Source organism: Sorex araneus, chromosome 2 (genome assembly GCF_027595985.1).
Source record: "Sorex araneus isolate mSorAra2 chromosome 2, mSorAra2.pri, whole genome shotgun sequence".
NCBI classification, from domain to species: Eukaryota; Metazoa; Chordata; class Mammalia; order Eulipotyphla; family Soricidae; genus Sorex; species Sorex araneus.
The window spans coordinates 298,616,839-298,639,558 of record NC_073303.1 but is presented as its reverse complement, the minus strand read 5'-3'; the positions used below and the strand labels follow the sequence as shown (position 1 = coordinate 298,639,558).

Here is a 22,720-nt window from a genome sequence, read left to right as displayed (position 1 = left end):
GGCTGTGTCTCATTTTTCTCACTGATGTGCTAGTTTCGTGTGTGTGTGTGTGTGTGTGTGTGTTGGCCCTTTCTTTCCAACCCACGCTCTCTCTCTCTCTCTCTCTCTCTCTCTCTTTCTCTCTCTCTCTCCTATTCTTTTGTATCTCCTCTTGCCCGCTCACGTCCACTTTTGCATGGTATCCTTCCGCATTTCTTTCAAGCTCCCTCCTATTTCACAGCCCTCCCCAGTTCCACGCCCCCACTCCTCCACCACCACTTTTCTTTTCAAACACCTTGCTGTTTCGAGTGCTGTCGCCTTTGAGATTACCCTGCTTGCTTCTTTATTTTCACCGCCCTGTTTGGCTGTCTCCCTCTTCCTGTCTCCTTTCCTCCCAGTGTCTTTTGCTTTTAAGAATCCCAAGAATAGCTTTCATTGGTGCATTGTGGCAGGATCTCTAGAACCCAACATGTGCACTTCTTCTACTTAGGTCTACACTACTGTGGCCTGAAGCCCATTTGCATTGCTGGACTCCTCACCTGTGCTTACAGACTTAGGTTATTTCCATGGTTAAGAGCGGGGGAGGGGAGCAACAGCACTCATTGCTGCCAGGATGCACAGACTGTGATCTTGGAGTGCGCATCCTGGTTAACAGTTTTGTTCTTCAATGGCTTTGCTGCAGACAGAGAACGGACTCCAGGACAATGACATCAAGCCGAGGGTCAGCGAATGGGAGGTGATTCAGGAGACGGGGACAAAGCTGAAGCCCATGTATGGCCCCGGGTACACAGGTCTCAAGAACCTGGGCAACAGCTGCTACCTCAGCTCCGTCATGCAGGCCATCTTCAGCATCCCCGAGTTCCAGCGAGCGTAAGTCCCACGTCCCTTCCTTCTCCTGAAGACCTGGGCACGGGAAACACTTTTGTCCCCTCCAGGCTCGGCCCATCGTCTGTGCTGGGGAAGCCCACTTACTTTTGGCTCAGGACCTTTACCCTTGTCATCCTCGTTCTGTTCTTGTGCTGAGTTTGGGTGGGAACGTTTGTTGGGTGCTACAGCCATCTGGGAAGAGGAGAGCTTTGTGACCCCGAGCAGCTGCCAGGGCTGCTAGTAACGGCTGGCTCTGGAGACCATCACACTCGACCAGAGTCAGTTCATCAGTCCTGTGTATGCACCCCCCCCCCGCCCCCTGCATATGTGGAGAGATTCAGCGAGTCAGCTGGTCAGTGTGGCCCTGCCGGGGAGGGGGTTTTCATCGCGAACGTGAGCTTTCCATTTATTTTGATACTCAGAATGTGGTTCCAGCTGGGTGCCATTCCTTGGGCCTCTAGGTTAATGGCCGTGAAGTAGAAATGGAAACGGAGCGGGCTTAGACAGGGCCGTGGTTTTATAAGTGGGATTTTGCTTTTCTAGCGATCGATGCTTATTGAGTTCTCTGAGGGCGTCATCCAGATGGGTTGAAATAAGGCCCCACACTGGCCCTTCTCTATTCCCGGGAGCATCCCGGCCTCGAGTCCTCCTCGCTGCGCCTCTGTGAGGCTGCTTTGTCTGCAGAGCAGGGGCAGAGGGCTGCGTCTGAGCTGCTTTTCTTCCCTAGACTGGCCTTAGTCCGCGCACTGCAGACCCCCGGGCCCTGGCTGGCGCGCTAGCCGACAGCGCCACCTACCTGTAGAAAAGTGGAGGTTTCCGAGTAGTTTACCCCGTGGCTCATGATGGAAGAGGACGTGTGTGTCGCGCGCGCGACAACAGCAAGCCAATTTTCGTCCCAACGGAATGAAAATGCTAATGGATGTATTAGAAGTAATCAGTTAAAGCTATATTAGGTGTATAGTTGTATATTTTATTGAGTTGGTTTTTGGATCACACCTGGCTGTGCTCAGGGCTTACCCCAGACTCTGTGCCCAGGTGTCAGCCTCCGAAGGCTTTGGGGACCATGTGTGGTCCCAGAATAGAATCCAGATTGGCCACATGCATGGCAAAACCCTACCCTCTGTGATATCTCTCTGGCCTCCTCCCCCCCCCCTCTCAATCTCACCTGGAGGTGCTCAAGGCATACTCTTGGCTCTGTGCTCAGGGATTGCTCCAGGCCATGCTTGGGGGACCCTATACGATGCCATGGATTGATTTGGGGTCATTAGTGTGCAAGACAAGCGCCCTACTTTTTCTACTCTCTCTCTGGCCCCAGTTTTTGAACTTTGAACATCTATGGTCAGTTTTCCATCCATTTTTCTTTTTTTTGCATTGTCACTGAGTTAAAAAGAGTGGGTCTGCTCTGCCCAGTCGGGTACTGGGGTGGCATTCAGAGGTGACAGAGGACATGTGCCTGGCTGCACTGGGGAAGCAGGTGTTAAATGTGTAACGGCATAATAGCAAATGTATCAGTGTATGATAGAACAGCTGGAACCTCATAAACCTGACTGGTTCTGTGAAGAAAAAGAAAGGAAGTTGGTCAGGGAGGATTTTGAAGACTGGACACGTCGGGAAATGTCCTGCCTGGCTGGTGTGCAGGAGCAGAGGGGACAGAGCCCCAGGCAGATGGGAGCATGAGTTTGAAGCCTTTAGGTGGGGAAGCCTTTCCAAAGCTATCCATGTTGTTTATCGTATGATTTTTATGATCTAGTATGAGAAGTTTATGACTTAAACATGCTTAGCCATGTCTCATATGTTATCATTTGACTGGGGAGCAGGGTAGCTTCACTTTATATGCTGCATGCACCAAGATTTCTTTTTCCTGTTTGTGGGGAGATCTTTCTAGCAGTGCTTGGGCCCGGGAGCACTGTCTCCATTTTCTAAGTAGAAAGTGACTCATAGACAGATTAAATGACTATTATACAAGCACATTGTCATTTGGGAGCGTCCGTCTGACTCCCTGATAGACTGTCTGCCGCCGGAACCCAGTTTACAAGTCAAAATAAATTTGATGATCAAATGTCAATAAACCAGTCTACAAATTTAGTCCCTCTCGGAAAGCCTGGCAGGCTACCGAGAGTATCTCACCTGCATGGCAGAGCCTGGCAAGCTACCCGTGGTGTATTGTATATGCCAAAAACAGTAACAACAAGTCTCACAATGGAGATGTTACTGGTGCCTGCTCGAGTCAATATCAATAAGCAGAGGGATGACAGTGACAAATTTAGTCACAACTAGAGATGGGTTATCAGAGAGCAAAACTATCATTTACCCTTTTGCAGAATTTCTAGGCATTAAATTTAGGGCATAATAAGGGCTTTAAAAACCTCCTTATTTTAAATGGATTAAAAAATGTTTACTTGGGGTTGGAGTGATAGCACAGTGGGTAGGGCATTTGCCTTGCATGCGGCTGACCTGGGTTCGATTCCCAGCATCCCATGTGGTCTCCTGAGCATGGCCAGGGGTAATTCCTGAGTGCAGAGCCAGGAGTGACCCCTGAGCATCGCTGGGTGTGACCCAAAAAGCAAAAAAAAATGTTTACTTAATTCTGTGTTAACAGAATATTTATCATCAATTTGCAAAGGAATATTACTAATAAAATAGTCTCTCCTGACAGCAAAGATTCACCCTCTGTTAACTCTGTTTCTTCTCCAGTGATTTTGCTGCAGAAGAAAAAGACTTTTTATTAATGTCTTTTAATAATGACTTCTCCCAGGAAGGTGTTTCTTTCTTTCTTTTTTTTAAGGTGTTTCTTAATTTTGGGTTTGTTAGATTTTAAGATACGATTGAGGTTGGGTCATCAGAGAGTTCCTGAGTTTATCTTGCTGTGTATTATTGAGAATTCTTCAGTGCAGTTGCTGGATGCCAATGCTTTGGTTCTTAGTCTGGTTTATCAGTTATTTGGATCTCGCTCTGTTAACAATTGTTGGATGGAATTATTACCCAGGACCTTTCCAAACACCTTTTCAATAAGACTTCCCAGAGAAGTGTGCTTTGTTAATTTGTGAGTGCATCTCTGCAGGAGTGTTGACTAAATGGAGACTAGGTGGTTTTCTCAGGGGACCCGGAGCCCGTGCAGGGACAGCAGGCAGTGGGGTGCAGCATAGCTTTGGAGCCCGGCTGTCTGGGTGACACGGGGCTCTGTCACTCCCTCTCTTGGTGGTGTTGAAAATGGCCAGATTCCTCTCATCTCCGTTTCTCATCTCTCCAGGGGCATGACCATAATAATTCCTCCTGCAGTTGTAGTAAAGACTCAACAGACTGTCATTACTATTCACTTTGGCATGATCGGCCACTTCCTAACTAACTTGACCATTTGTTTTTGTGGTGGCAGTTGTGAATAACAAGCCAGAAGTTTTTTTTTTTTAAGTTTTTGGGCCACAGCTGACAAGGACCCAGGAGTTTCCCTTGGTTGTTCATGCAGGAATTATTCCTGGCTGTACTCAGGTGACCATATGGGATACCGGGGATCCAACCCTGGTTGTCTGCGTGCAAGGCAAGTGCCCTACCTGCTGTATTATCTCTCTGGCCCCTTTAAAAAAAGTTTTTTTTTTTGGCTCTGGACCACACCCAGCAATGCTCAGGGCTAATTCCTGGCTCTACGCTCAGTGATCAGTCCTGGTGGGCTCTGGGGACAGTATGGGGTACTAGTGATTGAACCCGATTTGGCTACATGCAAGGCAAAAATGCCTTACCCACTCTACTGTCACTTCAACTCCATAAGTCAGGGGTTCTTGATGCCAGCTATGTATTAAAAACACTTGCAGAACTTTTAAACGTTTCCAAAGCCCCGTTCTGAGCAATGAAATCAGAACATCTGGGGAGACTCTGACTTTGGCCATTTTAAAGAGACTGTTTAGGTCATCGGACTTGCATCCAGGCCAGAGACTCATTGGTTGAAATGCAACATTTTTGGGAGATTCATGAGACACTGCAGAGGTAGCATCTCAGGAAGACCTTCGCTTCAGCTAGAGGATTTTATTCTGACAGGAAAAGAAGAAGGTTTTAGTGAGGAGGTTGATTATTTTGGTTCCATTCTCTTAGTTCCTGTATTGTGACTGTTGCTTGTTACTTTTTAGGTATGTAGGAAATCTTCCAAGAATATTTGATTATTCTCCTTTAGATCCTACGCAAGATTTCAACACACAGATGCAAGTACCAATTTCAAGGTTGCGGGTTGGTGGGCGGCGGTGCGGGGTGGGGGGATGGAGGTGGGGGGCTCTTTAATAAAATGTGCAGAATGTTTACTTCTGAGTTTCAGCATTAAAGGCAATTCTCTTTTATTCTTTAGTTTCTTTTTTAAAAGAGCATTCAAAAATGATAAGTGTTCTTACTTTGCTAAAAATAAAGAAATAGAAATGATCTCTGTAGTGCTGAGAACTGTTTGATAATGGCATTAATATGAAGCTCAACCGGCTTATTTGGGAGTTACTGAGATAAAAGATTTCACCTGAAAGCAAAGAAGACTGATTTAAATTTCTTGATAATTTTATTACATCTAAGAGTAAGGCAGTAGTGACCTTGTATTGTGTCTCTTATCCAGGACTAAATTGGGACATGGCCTTCTCTCGGGCCAGTACTCAAAACCTCCTGTGAAATCTGAACTCATCGAACAGGTGATGAAGGAGGAACATAAGGTATGTGTGGTCGTCACATTGACAGGTAGGAGGGCGGGCGGGATCTCTGCTAGCTAGCAGGTGGGTTTCCTGCGCTTCGGCAAATGATGACTATAAGTTTAGCCTATGGTCAGGATGGCAATTTCATTGGTCTGGGGTGTCTGTCTCCAAGGTCTGAGAGATTATGGTGAGGGACAGCCAAGCTGGGGTTTGTGGCATAATGGTGTCATGGGTAACATGTGAATGCCATCATTAAAGATCCTCAGAAACTGCCCCTCATAAAACAAAAAAAGTCAAAATTGATGGAATAAGCTTTACACAAATATTAACATTTTGTCCTGGTAATACAATCTTGGCTCTTTCTAAATCTCAACTTTGTTTGCTAAAATTCTTCTCATTGGTTATAAACCGCGCACAGTCCTAGGCAACCCTAGGGTTTAGGATTCCAAGATTCTGGGAAGCTCTCACTTTTGGTGAACTACCAGGGTAATCACACTCAAGTCAGAGAAACTCACTCGACCATTCAGTCACCATTAATAGATTTGGGGCTGGAGAGGCGCTACAGTGAGAAGGGTGCTTGCCTTGCTCGGGGCTGACCTGGGTTTCATCCCCAGCACCCTATAGGGATCCCCAAGCCCTGCCGTCAATGATCCCTGGCCACAGAGCCAGGAGGAAGCCCTGAGCACTGCTGGTGTGTCTCAAAAACAATAGATAAGAGTAATTGAAATATGTGGGCTGGAGCAATAGCACAGCAGGAAGTGCGTTTGCCTTGCACGCAGCCACCCGGGTTTGATTCCTTCATCCCTCTCGGAGAGCCCGGCAAGCTACCAAGAGTATCCCACCTGCATGGCAGAGCCTAGAAATCTACCCATGGTGTATTCAATATGCCAAAAATAGTAACAAGTCTCACAATGGAGATGTTACTGGTGCCCGCTTGAGCAAATCGATGAGCAACGGGATGACAGTGACAGAATTAAAATTTGTACATCCCCTCCTACCTGCTGTTCTTGCATTTCACTTCCTTGTGCCTGTCGCCTGTCGGGTGGGGGGTGGGCCGCTGACCTCCCGGGCTGCTGTCACGAAGCTCCAGCACCTGCTGCTTACAGCCGGCTCTTTTTGTGTGGTGCCCTCGGGACCCTGCTGTGCACAGCTCACACTGCTGCGTCTGACTGCGTCTGACCATGCTGGTGTCCACATTTCCTGAGTGGAATTTGTGCCCCCTTGCCCATCCCCGCTCAGCCCCCAGAATCCTCTGTCTGCGCTCTGTGAACAAGTTTTTGCTTGGCTGTTTCCCAGGTGTTTGAGTGCGGGGGGCCCCCCTAGTCAGTCACCCTGTGGAAGGAGAGCGAGGATGGAGAGAGGATGAGCTCCTGTGCATGGAGATGCCAGCTTGCTGGAGACATGGAGCACAAGGGGAAGGGAGATTGTGAAGGGAGCATTTGGAGGTGGTGTTCGGCGCAGGGGAAGGAGGGAGGAGGGTGGAAAGGTAGGCAGTCCTTTTTAATTAAACATTTCGATCTTGCGGCTGGGACGTGACTCAAAGGGCACGTGATCTGCATGCGGGAGCCCCAAGTTCAGGACTGGTACCACGAGGAGTAACCTCCAAGTTCCACTCTAGAACAGCCCCCCGGTAACTCCAGGCATGGGCCCCAAATAACCTACCTCCCCCCTCCCCCCAAGAAAAAAACTCTAAAATTAATATTAAGACTTTCCCGTTGATGCAGCATTGCGTTATAACGTGATGTTTCCTGAGCGTATCATCATACGTGACCATCTCTATGTACTGCATTAGGCTCATCACTGAAAGTCTTTCACTCCACACCCGAGCCCTAACCCCTAGTTACACCTTCCTTCCCCTTTCCTCTGGTGACCAATCATTTTATTTTACAGAGCAAAAAGGCTTTTACTTTTGTTTTAGCTCATTCATTTGTTTTGTTTATGTACCGCAAGTGAGTGGAGTCATATAGTGTTGTCTCTCTGACTTATTTTACTTATTTTACTCAGAACAATGTCCTCTAGCTCCATTTATCCTGTTGCAAAGGGCAGGGTTTAATATTTTTGTTTTTGTATTTTTGGCGGGGAGCCACACTCGGCAGTGCTCAGGGGTTACTCCTGGCTCTGTGCTCAGAAATCAGGAATCTGAGTTTTGAACTTTTTTAAAAACGGCTCTATTTTTACTTGTTTTGAGGTATGCTCTCACTGCACTCTCTAATGGCTGCTCTAACTTACATCCCAGCTTCAGTGAACAAGGGTTCCTTTCACGTGGAGGGGGCTTCATGCTTGCTCAGGAGGCCGGGACCTCACTGGCGATTCTCAGCCAACCAGACTGACATTTCAGTTCAAAGACCCACATACCGTGAGGTGCTGGGAATTGAACCCAGCCCGGTGCATGCACTCCAAACACTATCCTCTCTCCTGGCTCCAGAAAAAAAAAAATCTTACATGGTTCAGACACATCATGTTTTCAGTCTATGAACGGTGACTGCTTTGGACCCTCGCCTCTACCCGGCCTTTGGATTTAGTGATCTTTGTGTTGTCTCTCTGAGACCTTCAGGGCTCTGAGCCTTGCCAGTGGGACCCCTGCTCTGCCAGGCTCCAGGGCTATAACTGGAGCAGACGGGCCGTAGCGAACTTGCAAGTGTCTGCTTGGCACCTGTGCGAGTATCTGAGTCTCCAGCTTCTCTGAAACACTCTTTTGGTTTTGTTTTTGCTTGGCGGCCACACCTGGCAGTACTCGGGGCTTACTTTTGCCTCTTGGTCAGGAAGCACTCCTGGTGGGGCTCAAAGAACCATGTGGGGTGTCAAGGACTGAGACGGGCTTGGCTGCTGTGTTGGCTGCCCTCGGTCACAGCTGTCCTTTTGCCCGGCACATGTCGTCCCAGGCTGGCTGTTGTCCACCTGGCAGTTGTAACCTGGCTGGTACACTGGGCATCTGATTGGGTGAGTCTTGATCTAGGGGATACGTAAAACCCTTTCCTGTTCCGGGTGCCATGATCTAGCCGTCTTGAAGAAAGAATGTTGGATGTGTGGCAGAAAGCAGGTCCTGGCAGGGGTGCGAAGGCGTATCCAACGGGGTGGGGAGCGAAAGGGTCTTCCATCGGGCATTGATTGAGACTCCCTTATCATTCAGAGGAGAACTAGAAGGGACGGTCTGGCTTTTGTCGTGACCCTCGAGATGTTGACCTCAAGCCGTTACTTGGACACGTCCTCCCTGGGGAAGCCTCACAACAGTCGTCATCTTCAGGGGCGTCAGGGTTCCGAGGAACAGCTCGGAGAGCATCTTTCTTTTCCCGGGGAGCGGGATCCCTGGTCAGGGGGTCTCGCCTCTGGCCTTTGCTCAGGCCTCTGGCATTTGCGACTTAGATGAGCCTGGAATGTCCTGAGTGGAAAGTAACTGTGTGGATGTGTTGCGTGAACGTTCTGCAATCGGAGGCGCTGAGATAGGAACGCGGAAGAAATTCACTGATTGGAGGACTAAGGCTCGCTCTGGCTCTTAGCAAAGGCAGAGGGCCTAGTGGACCTCCTTTTATTGATCATGGTACCTCTAAAGGGCGCAATATAGTGACGTCACCAAAGGCATCAAAAAATGTTACAGGGAGAACATTGAGACAATGGAACATATTGTTTCCTTGTATGGGTAGGCCTATAGCCTCGGGAAAAGAATACAGAACTGAGAAGGGAAAGATACAAAACCGAAACTGAAACCTACAGGCACCTGGATACAAAACCGAAACTGAAACCTTCTTCAGGCACCTGGATTTACATCCCAAAGACTAGGCTGTGCTTGCCACTTCAAATACAAACTGGGCAGGCACCTGAAATATGCATCCCAAAGACAAAGCTGGGCCTGCACCTGAAATCTACAATTTACAATATCAAAGGTCAGGCCTGGCTAACACCATCTGCATGTCAAAGACCAGCCAGGCTTCTGTGAGAGAAGGAAAAACTGCTCTTTTCAGTATTCTGAAATTATTTTTCTGAAGGCAGCTTGAAGGGGGAAAATGTTCAGCTTCATCCAAACAAGTCAGGATGCATGAGAAGTCTCGCCCATTTTCATGGGTCCCTATGTTCCTGTCCGTAGTACGGTACAGTCTACATGGGCTCGCCCTGATAGCTCAGTCCAGCCCCAACATGGATGCAGAGAAGGGGCTCTATTAGGAGAGGGCTGTGTAGGGGAGGGGAGAGACATGGAGAGGCCCAGAACTGTGTGGTGGGAATGCAGAGGTTTTCCACATCATTGCCAAGGACACTAGTAACTGGACTTAGTGCTTCTGAAAGGCCAGGCCTTACCTGGAAGAAGAAATGAATGCACAGGAACCGTGGGTCACATGATCCAAGGGTCATGAAGCCTCTGAATGGCTTTGCTATGACTTACCCCCAGAAAGTCTGTGCCCTTTTCCACTTCACATGCACATACTCACGTACCATCCTGGGCCCTAATAGTTGCTTTAGAATTTGTTTGAGGCACCATTATGGCAGTGTGGGGGTTACCTTAGGTGGTGCTAGGAACTTGGTTTTCTCAACTCTGACCTATACCTCAGGTCATTTCTAGAACATATGATTTCTGGTATTACGTTGCTCTTCTAGAAACCAAAATGAACTAGGTTTTTTGTTGTTGTTTTTTTGGTTTGGGGGTTATACCCGGCAGTGCTCAGGGCTTCCTTTTGACTCTGCACTGAGGGATCACTCCTGGTGGGCTTGGGGACCATCCTTAGTGCTAGGGACCAAACCTGGGTTGGCTGCATGCAAGGTAAATGCCCTACCTACTGCACTGTCCCTCTGGCCCTCCTGTAACATTTTAAAGTGAGTTTTTGAAATGTAAGTAATAGTTTGGCGGAATGTCCTCTGTTTGTCCTGCAGGAGATTTGGGGTTTTAAATGACTGCATAAGGGCGCGGTCAAAGTTCCCTTAGGGGGTGGGGATAACTGCAGCAGTTGTGCGCATGCCCAGTGTGGGTGGGGCCCCGCGTTTGCTTTCCCACCTTGCATGTCTCCCACACCAGCTAGGACCATCTTGGATACCCCTGGTGTCCACCCTCTCGCACCCCACCCAGCACCCCTCGCCCGAGCCTTGGTCCTGATCTGCACCATCGCTCTAGTCCAGGCTTGTACAAATTCATTTCAAAGCCTCCGCCAGGCTGCTCGCCCCAGAATTCTAGGTTGGGTTTGGTGGGTGCGAGTTCCTTGATTCAGAGGGGCCCGTGGAAGCCTCTGGGAAAGAATCTGAACACCGTGGGCCTCTCTAATTTTAGCCCATCTGTTTTGCAATTGCTGATGGAGAAAGTAAGTACAGTAGCCTATAAATATGACAGGCTCCTTAGGTGGCTGCTATTTTGGAGACTGTTGGGGGCTCCCTCTTGTAAAATTAGCTGGTTGGACAAGCCAGACTCCAGGTGCCCGAGATTTGCCCACCGCGAGTGCGTGCTTCCTGAAAGCAGAGCCCGGAGGAGGGACCATTGTGGTGTCTCCCTGTCACGTCCCTGGACTGACTGGACTCCCACAGCCCTCAGGGGATGCCAAGGACCGTCCACCAACTAGAAAACCTGGCTCCTGTGGTTCAGTGTTCTGGGTCTTATTTTGGCATTTTCATTTCTTTTAGGCAATTGCCTTATCTAGAGCCTGGATTAAAAAAAATATTTAAAATTTTAAGTGCACACAAAGAGAGAGAAGGAAAATACAATGAATCTCTGTACCATTGGGTAGCCTTAGCAATTGCCATCTTGCTGATCTGGTCTCATCAATTCTCCCTAACCTCTATGATTCCTATTTGCTTCTCTTTCTCTCCTTGCAGTATTTTAATAGTACTTCATTGGAGGGGAGGGGGCTGGGCCACACATGATGGTACTCAGAGTCTATTCCTGGCTCTGTGCTCAGGGATCCTTCCCAGCAGTGCCCTGGGACCATATAAAGTGCTGGAGATGAGTAAGCTAGGCGCCTGAACCCTGAGCTACCTCAGGGTTTAGTCTTAAACTATTCCGGTAGTTTAAGATAAAATTTAGGCATCCTCCTTTTTACCCGTAAATATTATTGTTTGCACCTGTAATTATGACACATCCCTTTCTTTTAATAAAGTAGCTTAAAAGCGTTGAAAGCATAGCACCCCGATAAAGAAACATTCCTTTGCAATCAGTCATCTAATTCTCAGTTCCTATGCAGATGTCCCATGAGATGGAAGTTGTCTTTTGCAAACTACAGATTGATGGAAAGACCTGGACCCTTGGCCTCCAGGGCTGCTGTAAATGTGCCCTTGAGCCACTGTTTGCACTCTGTCTTAGATGCTGGAGTCAGATCTGGAAGCTAATTAGACTCAGGCTCCACCTTTCGAGAGGCTGGTGTTCTAGTAGCCTAGCTGTGAAGTGAGCCTGGAAGAGTGAGCGTGGGCGTCTGCAGGGCCTCTCCGAGAGATCAGAGGTGTGGGCAGGAGGTCCGGCTGTCATTCTGGCATTAGGTGGGAGGAGCCATCACCTGGCACCGCCCACAGCCGTGTCTGCGGGGCGACTTGCAGAGGAAGAGGGAGTCTCTCTCTAGAACAGTCACTGCTGAAGGATCCGCTGGGCTTGAACTTGACTCTGGAAAGGTCCGACTGGAGAAACCAAGGCAAAGAAATGAGCGCAGAGCAGGAGAGGCGGCCGCCGGGATGCACAGGCTTCAGTCCAAGTGTGGGATCCAGTTTCTGAGGGTTTTTACACTGTTTCCCCTTTTTAAAAATTTTTGGGCCACCTCCAGCAGTGCTCAGGGCTGACTCCTGGCTCTGTGCTCAGGGTTCACTCCTGGTGGGCTTGGGGAGCTCTGTGGGGTGTCAGGGATTGAACCTGGGTCAGTCGGTGCAGGGCAGTGCCCTGCCTGTTGGACTACCCCTCATGCCCCTTTTCTTTCTTTTTTTTTTTTTTTTTGCTTTTTGGGTCACACCTGGCGATGCTCAGGGGTTACTCCTGGCTCTGCACTCAGAAATCACCCCTGGCAGTGCTCAGGGGACCGTATGGGATGCTGGGAATTGAACCTGGGTCGGCCGCGTGCAAGGCAAACATCCTACCAACTCTGCTATCACTCCAGCCCCTCGTGCCCCTTTTCTGTGGCTCTGTATGCCACTCTTTCTCCCAGTCACAAGGCCACTGTTGGCCCACAGCAGCTGCCAGCTTTTCAGAATTTACTGTCCTGTTGAACTTTCTTAAGCAGGTGCTTTGCCGGGGATGGGCTGCCTCATCAGGCCGGGCTCCCTTCCTCCCTGGTGCATCTCTGGGCTGCCCTACGGTCAGTGACATTGGGTCACTTGTCCCAGGGAGGTGCCTCTTTTAGAAAGTGCTGTGCCGTCCTTGTTATTGTTGAATCACCCTCTCATTCTCAGGCCACACGAAGAGGCCCACCCTGCGCCCATGTGGGATTCGCAGCGCAGTGCCCGGTGCAGACGAACCCTCTAATGATCGTTGGTTTCTATCAGGGCCGAGTGTTCTGTGGGTGTCACTTTTTTCCCTGTGGTTGGTGGGGGGGGGCCGAGGGTATTCCTTAGAGGAGATGACTTAGCGCATCGGTGCTGGGGCTGCAATTTATATTTAGTAAAATATATTCACGAAGCTTCGAGAAAAACTGAAGGTGACCTGCCTCCAGATCCAGGAGGTCCTTGGATCCGCTTGGTCCTCTTCAGCCTGTGCCGTACTGACCGGCTCCAGGCCTAGAAATTTCCTGGTGGCCCACGAAAATGATCCTCCCCTCCCCGTCCTGAATCAGCTGTGCAGTCGCAGGTGTCACACTAGCTATAAACTGACATTTTATAACATTGGATTTAATAAATAAAATCTTATTCAAAAAATACCACCACTACACCACCCCCCTAAAAAAATAACCCTCAAAAATGGATTCAAGAAGAAAGGGAAGTAATGGGCGAAGGGGGGCTTGGGTCTTCAATCATATGGGAGAATGGTCATTGTCATTGTCATTGTCATCCCGTTGCTCATCAATTTGCTCAAGTGGGCACCAGTAATGTCTCTATCGTGAGACTTGTTGTTACTGTTTTTGCATATCGAATATGCCACGGGTAGCTTGCCAGGCTCTACCATGCAGGTGAGATATTCTTGGTAGCTTTCCGGGCTCTCCGAGAGGGGCAGAGGAATTGAACCCGGGTCGACTGCATGCAAGGTGAACGCCCTACCCACTGCACTATCACTCCAGCCCAGGGAGAATGGTATAGTTACAGATACAAAACACAGACTCAACAACACTGAACACATGAGAGTTAAGCTACAACCACCAGAACCTTGTCACAAGCCTGTCAAATTGACAGACTGGGGCTGGGGTGAGGCTGGGGTCAGGGGTGGCGTATGGGAACGCTGGTGGAGGGAAGTTGACACTGGTGGTGGGATTGGTGTTAAAATGTTATACACCTAAAACTCAACTATCAGTACTTTGTAAATCACAGTTCTTTCATTAAATTAAGAAATTATTAAAAAGTTAAAAATAAAACACATTCAGTTGTGAGTCGAAAACACATTCAGTTGTGAGTCCCCAGTGTCAATGTGTAAAAGGGTTGGACCACAGGCTCTGTGTATGCAGGGTTCTGGGTTCTATCCCTGGCACCGCATTGACTCCCGGCACTGCTGGGTATAGCCCTGGTGCCCCCCAAACCCACCCTGGCACCTCTGGGGAGGTCCCGCCACCAAAAAAGCATGAACAAAACTAAACAAAAAGTGAGTTTTCCCAAGTGACAGTTGGGGTTTACGGTAACCCCTGCTCTGCTTAATGCTCAGTGCTTTGAAATGCGTGCCCGTATGAAACATCGGCTTTATTTTTGTGCCTTAGCCTCAGCAGAATGGGATCTCCCCACGCATGTTCAAGGCCTTCGTGAGCAAGAGCCACCCGGAATTCTCCTCCAACAGACAGCAGGATGCCCAGGAGTTTTTCCTGCACCTGGTGAATCTGGTGGAGGTAAGTCATTCTTCAGGGACTGTCGGAAGTGTCCCAAGCCCCTGAGTGACGGTCCTCCTGGCCTGGCCAGCTTGTGTGCCCCCTTCTTACCTCCATGCCCACCCGTCCAGAACAGCTCCTTGGGGCCCATGTCCTTGCTCAGAGTTTGTGGGGCTCCTGTGGGTATGAGTTCCAGGAGTGCCTGGCACTTCCATCGTTCAGCGTCTTTTATTTTGGTCTCCGTGACCAAGTTCCGTGAGTGTCCTTTGTGGTATTTGCCACCCTCCAGCCACCACCCTGAGGTCACTCTGCGTACACCACAGTCAAGTCACATCCAATGCTGTGGGTTTCAGAAGTCACAGACGCTTATGATGTAAAATTTATTCCCCCATCACAGCCAGCGCTGCTCGCACACCTCCACCCTATGACCAAAACGTTCTTTGTGGAACACACAGAAAGACACAGAAGAATACCAAAACCCACCCCCTCCTGCCGACCCCACCCATACCAGCCCCTACAGTCCGCAGTGGGAATGTTTTGCTGCATTTGTTAACTGGAGCTATAGCACAGCGGGTAGGGCATTTGCCTTGCACGCGGCTGACCCTGATTTGATTCCTTCGTCCCTCTCGGAGAGCCTGGCAAGCTGCCAAGAGTATCCCACCTGCACGGCAAAGCCTGGCAAGCTACCCATGGCATATTTGATATGCCAAAAACAGTAACAAGTCTCACAATGGAGACGTTACTGGTGCCCATTGGAGCAAATCGATGAACAATGGGATGACAGTGCTGCATGCTATTGAGTGAAGCAGTGTTTTCCTCCGACCTGTTGTGAATGTTTTACAAAATCGCTGCATATTCAGATTAGCCTGATTTCTCTTTAATTCATACATCATCATTGCACTTAGATAATCATCCACGGGCCTTAATTTTTCCAGGGCAGCTCCGAAATTTCCCCTTTTTCTTCGGCGCCCTCATCCCTGTTCTTCTAATTCTATCCAGGACAGTCCCTCCCACATGACTTTTAATGACGGCTTAATATTAATTCACAGCATGAGTGTAGTTTATTTAACCAGGCCTTTGCTTTGGGGCAATAGATAAATGACAGTGTTTTGCTGTGGAAGCAGCTGGCCTAGTTTTAGGTAGTAACACGAGATCTTCACATCAGGTGTTTGATTTGAAGCAATTTTTTGTTTCATGGCTTAATAGTCATAAATGTACTCACATGATGTCATCCCATCTCCAGAGGAACCGGATTGGCTCTGAAAACCCAAGTGATGTTTTCCGGTTTCTGGTGGAAGAACGTATCCAGTGCTGCCAGACCCGAAAAGTTCGCTACACGGAGAGAGTGGATTACCTGATGCAGTTACCTGTGGCCATGGAGGCAGCGACCAACAAGGGTACTGGTTCCCAAGTGGGAAATGGGCCACATGGGGCATTATTCATGATTCACACATCTGGATCGAAGATCAGAGGGTTTTGGCATCAGAACATTGTGTCAGGAGTAGATGTGGCCCGGACCATATTTGCTTGCAACATGCAATGCAAAAAAAAGTGTCTCTTTTTATCTTTTCTTCCATTGCCCCAGTTCTTTGGTGAATATGCACAGATTTTATAGAGGGGCGATGGGTGGCACCACTTCAGGCTCTCTCTGTTTGGTCTGTTGCTATCGGTTGTCAAAATGGACGGGTTTGGAGTCAACTTCATTTAAAAAATATTTTATTTTTTTATTAGTGAATCACCGTGAGGTACAGATTTGCATATTTTCATCCTTGTGTTTCAGTTATACAGTGATCGAGTACCCATCCCTCCACCAGTGCCCATTCTCCACCACCATGATCCCAGCATCCCTCCCCACCCCGCCTCTGTGGCAGGGCATTCCCTTTTGTTCTCTCTCTCCTTTTGGTTGTTGTGTTTTGCAATAGGGGTATTGAGTGGCCATCGTGTTTGATCTATAGTCTACTTTCAGCACGCATCTCCCATCCAGAGTGGGTCCTCCTACCACACTTTACTTGGTGGTTCCTTCTCCATCTGAGCTGCCTTTTCCTCCAGCATGTGAGGCCGTTTTGAGGAAAGTTATTTATAACTCTATATATGGAAAATTCTTCAATGCTGTCACTCAAAAGTCGTACTGTAAAGCTTAAAGAAAATAATCAGGACTTCGTATTTAGATACGAGATGTCGAAATTCTCCAGCTTGGACCTGCATGAGTGTTTGGGATGCCTGTTGTGAGGGGTCAGGTGTGCAGGGTTCTGTAAGAGAGCTGGGTCTGGTGGTTGGATCTCTGGCCTCTGGCCAGGAGAGATAGCAAAGTGAAGTTCTGCCACGGTGGTGTCTCAGGGGAAGGCTCTTTCTCTTTACGTTGGCCAGATCTACTTTCCCCAGGCAGAGCAGAAGAACAATCCTTCTTAAAACTAGTGTCTTGAGGCAGAAAGTGAGGAAGTATCTGTTAGAACGTTATCCCCGAGCACAGGCCATTTCTGTAAAGTCCATCCATTCTCTGAGGAGTCTTTTATTCTCTTTGTGTGTGTGTGTGTGTGTGTGTTTGTGGTTGATCATACTGATCATACTTATTGGAAAGGATGATTCTAAATGACAAAACGATTTCCATTTCCCATAAGCTTATGCAGATTTTGAGCAGTTTTGCTTGTCTGTTTTACAAGGTCGCAGGGAGGTCTGTGGTTTGTTCCCTTTTAGAGTGAGGCTAAATTGCTTCCCCTGGCCCACCTGACTTCCATCATCCGGCCAGTACTGCGGTCCTCTCCAACTCAATGTTTATGGGTTATAAAAATTTTCTTTTCTAGAAATGTGATTTATACTTTATTCTTTGGAAAATAAACTTCTGGGATGCTATTGCTAGCATCCTAGATACAAGTCCCTCATAAATGGATCTTGGAATGGAATTTTAAGAATATATTTAAATATGTTGGAGAAAACACACGGGGGAGAGAGTGAGGCTCAAATGGTGGAATGCCTGCTTTCCAGATCTAAGGCCCTGATGGTTTAAAAATATTTTTTTTTCTTTTTGGGTCACACCTGGTTCTGAACAGGGGTCACTCCTGGCTCTGCACTCAGGAATTACTCCTGGCAGTGCTCAGGGGACCATATGGGATGCTGGGAATCGAACCTGGGTCGGCCACGTGCAAGGCAAATGCCCTACCTGCTGTGCTGTTGCTCCAGCTCCGGTTTTAAATTTTTTTAAATTTAACTTTTTAATGTTTTGGTTTTGGGACTGTACTCGGGCCTGTTCTTCTTGGCTTTGTGCTCAGGGATCGTTCCTTGCAGTGCATTGGGAACCATATGTAGTGCCAGGGATTTGAACCAGGACTGGCCAAATGCAGGCAAGTGCTGTGATTCCTGTATGTCTTTCCAGTCCCCAGGGCCCCAAGTTTGACCCATGGCAGCTTGTGCCCTGCTCCTCCCCTGCTCACAGTGTCTGGGGTGGCCTCCGCAGCTCCAGAACATCACCGAGTGTGGACCCCGTAACCAACAAGGGAGAAATAAGAAAACACAAAGGTGCCTGAATGTACCCCCAAACAGATTATATATATATATATATATTTATCTACTTAATTTGTATATATTATATGTATCTTATATATAATCCATATACATACTGCTTTTTCCCCCATCTTAATTCATTTTATTCTACAAAATGCTACTCAATTAAAAGTGGAAAAACTAACCAAAAAAAAAAAAATAAAACACCACAAAGGAACAAAAAGTTTTAATATGTTCTTTCCTCCACAGCAGCAAGCTTACCTAGTAAACTTCCTTTAGTTCAAATACTGCAGGCTTGTATCACAGTAAAATACAAGATAACAAACACCACCAGAGAGGTTTCAGACCAGTTACTCCTCGAGGTTCCGAACTATACAAGGTGCTGGTACTCTTGGTTCTGTCTAGAGAAGATGAACTCCAAAGGGACCATTTCACCAATACGTTTTTTTTTTAAAAATAGGAAAAGGTGTTCAGAAAACCCCCTTGAATTCTAGGAGTCGTGTACAATGGATTTCCCTCCAAGATCTGAGAGCAGGCACCACTCCACATCGTTTGACTTATCTCAAATACAAGGTTTATGATTTTCCATTCTACCAAAATACTATATACACTATATACATACACACACAAACATCCACACACATATATGTTATATGTAAATTATATATAATTGGGCTGGAGCGGTAGCACAGCAGTAGGGCATTTGCCTTGCACATGGCCGACCTCGGTTCAATTCCTCCCTCCCTCTCAGAGAGCCTGGCAAGCTACCGAGAGTATCCCGCCCGCACGGCAGAGCCTGGCAAGCTACCTGTGGCGTATTCAATATACCAAAAGCAATATAAGCTACCTGTGGCGTATTCAATATACCAAAAACAGTAACAAGTCTCAAAAATGGAGACGTTACTGGTGCCCGCTTGAGCAAATCGATGAGCAACGGGATGACAGTGATAGAGTGATACAGTGATATATATAATTATATATATATGTATATATATACATAATTTTTTTTTTTAAACACAAAAGGGTTTCCCAAAAAGGCCCATCCAAAACCTCTGGAAGAGTTTGACTTTCTGCAGTTTCCAGTAGCAGGCTGCTGACCTTGGGGAAGCTGCCGTACTGTCCTCCTTCCTCAGGGACCTGGGCACTTGAGCAGGGAGAGTGCAACAGACCTTCCGGGCTGCTGCCCTGACGGGGGAGGGGGAGGGGTGGCATAGCCTCAGCACCCATGGGTTTGTCTTTGCGTGAATGCTGCCCCTCCTCCCGGGCCCTCCACGCGCCCCCCCCCAGCACCATTGTTGGTGGAACCCAGTGAGAAGATGTGTGACCCAACTCCGCAGCGGCTATTTCTGCAGAGCATGGGGCGTGGTGGGGTGTGTGTTCAGTGCCTCGTCCTTGCAATAGCCTGGCTTCTTCGAGGGTTTTGTTTTTACGACTCAGGACCCTAGGAATTTCCTGCTCAGCAAAATGGGATCCCTTGGCGCAAGTCAGCACGTTTCCCCGTCCTCTGTCGGGGGGTCTGTTGAGCGAGGGCCATCTTGGGTTGCTAAGTTGTGTTTTTGTTGTGGCTGATGGACTGCTTTGGAGCCTTGGTCCCCCGGTTTCTTTAGCAAGGTAGAAGGGGCTGGGAAGGGCCGAGACGGGGGGATTCTCTGGCGAGAAGGCTTTGTGGTGGGCGGAGCCCTGAAGGAGTGACAGTGGGTGCCTGCACTGTTCAGGGGCCGGTAAGAGGCGAACATCAGTGTTTCAGGTTCATGCCACGGCCCCGCAGGAACATCCTTTGGGACGGCCAGTCACCTCCCCTTCCTCGGCCAGCGGCTTTCTGGAAGGATGGTCCCCAGAGAGGGTGCTGCATTCCAGAAGGTCATTCCTGTGCTTTTTCTCGCAGACGAGCTGATTGCCTATGAGCTGACGAGAAGGGACGCAGAAGCGAACAGGCGGCCCCTGCCCGAGCTGGTTCGTGCCAAGATCCCCTTCAGTGCCTGCCTTCAAGCCTTCTCAGAGCCAGAAAACGTGGATGATTTCTGGAGCAGCGCCCTCCAAGCCAAGTCGGCGGGTGTGAAGTAAGTGTGCCTCCGTGTGTGTGTGTGTGTGTGTGTGTGTGTGTGTGTGTGTGTGTGGCGAGGGGGGTGACAGGGTTCGGTGAGTGTCTGTGAGGGGTGTGATGGAGCCTTGGTTGACAGCAGTCCTCGGTTAATTTTGACCTTATTCTTCTTGTCGGTCGCATCTGGCACCCGAGTCCACATGCATGCCTTTTATTTATTTGCTTTTTGGAAGTCAGACAGTATTTTATCCTCTACGAGGAGTTGAAATTTTGGGTGGGGGGCAAGTGAGTTGAGTATAGCTAAGAAAATTTCCCCCTACCCTAAAAGTTGGTAAGGTGACATTTAATGAAGAAATGACAGGGGCTGGAGTGGGTAGGGCGTTTGCCTCGCACGGGGCCAAACCAGATTTGATCTTCGGCATCCCATATATGGTCTCCTGAGTAGTCAGGAGTAATTCCGGAGTGCCGAGCCAGAGGTCACCCCTGAAAACTGCTGGGTTTTTGGGTAGATTTTTTATTTCTGTACCTAAAGATGTGGCTTGCTTTGACTGTGTTCTGACAAGGAGAATACGGGCGCCCGAGCTTGTTCAAATGAGCTCTTGGGCACAGGCAGGAGGCATTCTGTGTCTGCACTGTCAGCTGCTGTCAGGGCCATCAAATATTTTTCCTCCACTTGACACTTGAGTTGCCTTAATGTTGTCAAGCCCTGGCCAGCACACTTCCTGTAGAAGGAGAGTCCTGTGTGGTCAAGGAGGAGGGAGGGCCAAACGCCTGGATCTGGGAATCATACTCCTTTTCGATGTTCTTTGGCTACGTTTCTGCGAGGCTCAAGTTTGAGCTCTCATTAACGTCGTCGGGTCGAGAAGGCTCGAGGAGCTCTGGATGGCTTTTATCTTTTCCCGTTTTTTTTTTCAAATTTTACCCTAACCTCAGGTGGCATTTAAATGGAAGCCATTTGTTTCTTCTTGTCCTCAGGCTTCCTCTTGTTCTAGATGATTAGTTCATCTGCTAGAAAGGAGAAAGCAAAAAGAATTTCATTTTTTGTTTCATATTTCGCCAATGAAGAGATTGCCATATTTGGGGCCAGCAGTGCAAAGCATCCTCCTGTCTGCGACTAATGGCCCTGAACAGTTCTCCTTCATTCAAGCGCAGTTCCCATCCTGGATATTGCAGTGTCGACATGACACAGGTGGGGTTCACCTGAGGGAAACTCGGAGACTTGTTTGGGTGTGAACACCTGGCACACAGTTGTTGTGGTTAAAAAAGCTTCTTTGTTGGGGGGCCCTACCAAGCGGTGCTGAGGAGGCCCAGGAACCTCCCTGGGGTGATTCTCAGCCAGCCGGAGGACTCAGTGCTGCTCGGATCCAGGACTTGAACCCGGGTCAGGTGCTTCCTAGACACGTACCTGCACTGCTACGTGCTCTCCTGCCCCCTAGAGATGTTTTAAAAATATGAGTTTCCCTGGTATTATTGAGATATAATTGGCATATAGCTTTGTGCAAGCTTTATGCGTTGATTCAATCTAGATATGCTCTCTCCCTCTAGAAAAATAAATAAAAATAAATTTAAACACACATACATGAAAAGATAAATGTAAATAAATATAAATTTGCATTTATTCTTGAAAATAGGCTGCAGGCCCCGGTCATTTGCGCTTTTCACTTTAATTCTGGTTCCCTCAGGGATAAGGATGTGACGGGGACCCAGGCCCTAGGAAGCCTAGAAAGGGTCGGGGTCTGGTCTCTCTTCCCTGCTGATCTCAGAGGTGGCCTTGTGTCAGGGCGCCTCGTGGCGTGGCCGGGTCTGGGTTGGCAGGAAGGAGCCCTCCCCCGGGTCGGCAGAGACTCGTCTTTACACGGAGTCCGGGGGCGTTGGCTTCGGATGGACTCCCTAGCCGGGGACCAGTGGCCAGGCCTCTCCTGCACCCACTTCTCAGTGTCTCTTTAGTCCTGGGCAAAGTCCTCCAGCATCTCTCAGAGGGAAACCAGAAGCTTGCTGGTTCTCTTCACAAAGCCCAGGAAATATTTCATTGTTGGCAATGCTAATAGGACCAGCTAAAACCCCGAGGCAGAGTTTCCGCTTTCTCTCATCCATAATAGTCGCTATTTGACACATTTTGTTCGTTTTTCTCTACCTTTTACACATGAATGTGCTCTTGGGCACAAACGTGTATAGAAAATTTAATATTGGATATATCACAATTATTAATACCTGGAAAATGATCTTAGTGTAATAAAGAAAAGCCCTTATTTTAGGTTAAGAAAGCAACTGCCTTTTATTGTGTTTTTATTATAACCAAGTTATGGGCTATCTCTTTTCATCAATAATCATTTAATTCCACTAATAAGATTGGTCTCATTATTCTCCCATTTGAAAAATGAGGACAGCAGAGGAGAAACTGGCTTGTGAGTGGCAGACTTGGGTTCAGTCAGGTTAACGAAGTTCAGAGTTAACATTTTGTCCCCACGTTTTAGAGTATATCTGTATTCTTTGTTGGCTTATTTTCCTCATAGCCTTGTGTGTGTGGGTGTGTTTTTAGGCCATACCTGGTGGTGCTCCAAGCTTACTCCTGGCGCTGTGCTCCAGGTCCACTCCTGGGGATGTGTGGGGACTGTGCGTGGTGCTAGAGACCAGACTGGGTCTGGCTGCGTGCAAGCAAGCACCTCACCCTCTGTGCTTCCTCTCTGGTCCCCCTTTATAGTTTCAGAGTCCTTGTGTAGCCTTGCTTCTTGTTTTAGGGTACATATATTTATTGGATTCCTTTTTTTAAAAAAAAAATAATT

At 48.2% G+C, this 22,720-nt stretch overlaps 1 protein-coding gene across 3 annotated transcripts in view; it reads left to right on the top strand.

Annotated features, from left to right (window-relative positions):
• Positions 1-22,720, top strand: part of USP13 (ubiquitin specific peptidase 13) — a 151,950-nt gene that overhangs the window by 76,334 nt on the left and 52,896 nt on the right. For all 3 annotated transcript variants that reach the window (XM_055128187.1, XM_055128188.1, XM_055128186.1), the window contains exons 8-13: positions 662-849; positions 4,965-5,036; positions 5,429-5,522; positions 14,294-14,419; positions 15,642-15,795; positions 19,782-19,956. In XM_055128187.1, the coding sequence (XP_054984162.1) occupies positions 662-849; positions 4,965-5,036; positions 5,429-5,522; positions 14,294-14,419; positions 15,642-15,795; positions 19,782-19,956 (809 nt within the window). The remainder of the gene's footprint in view (positions 1-661; positions 850-4,964; positions 5,037-5,428; positions 5,523-14,293; positions 14,420-15,641; positions 15,796-19,781; positions 19,957-22,720) is intronic.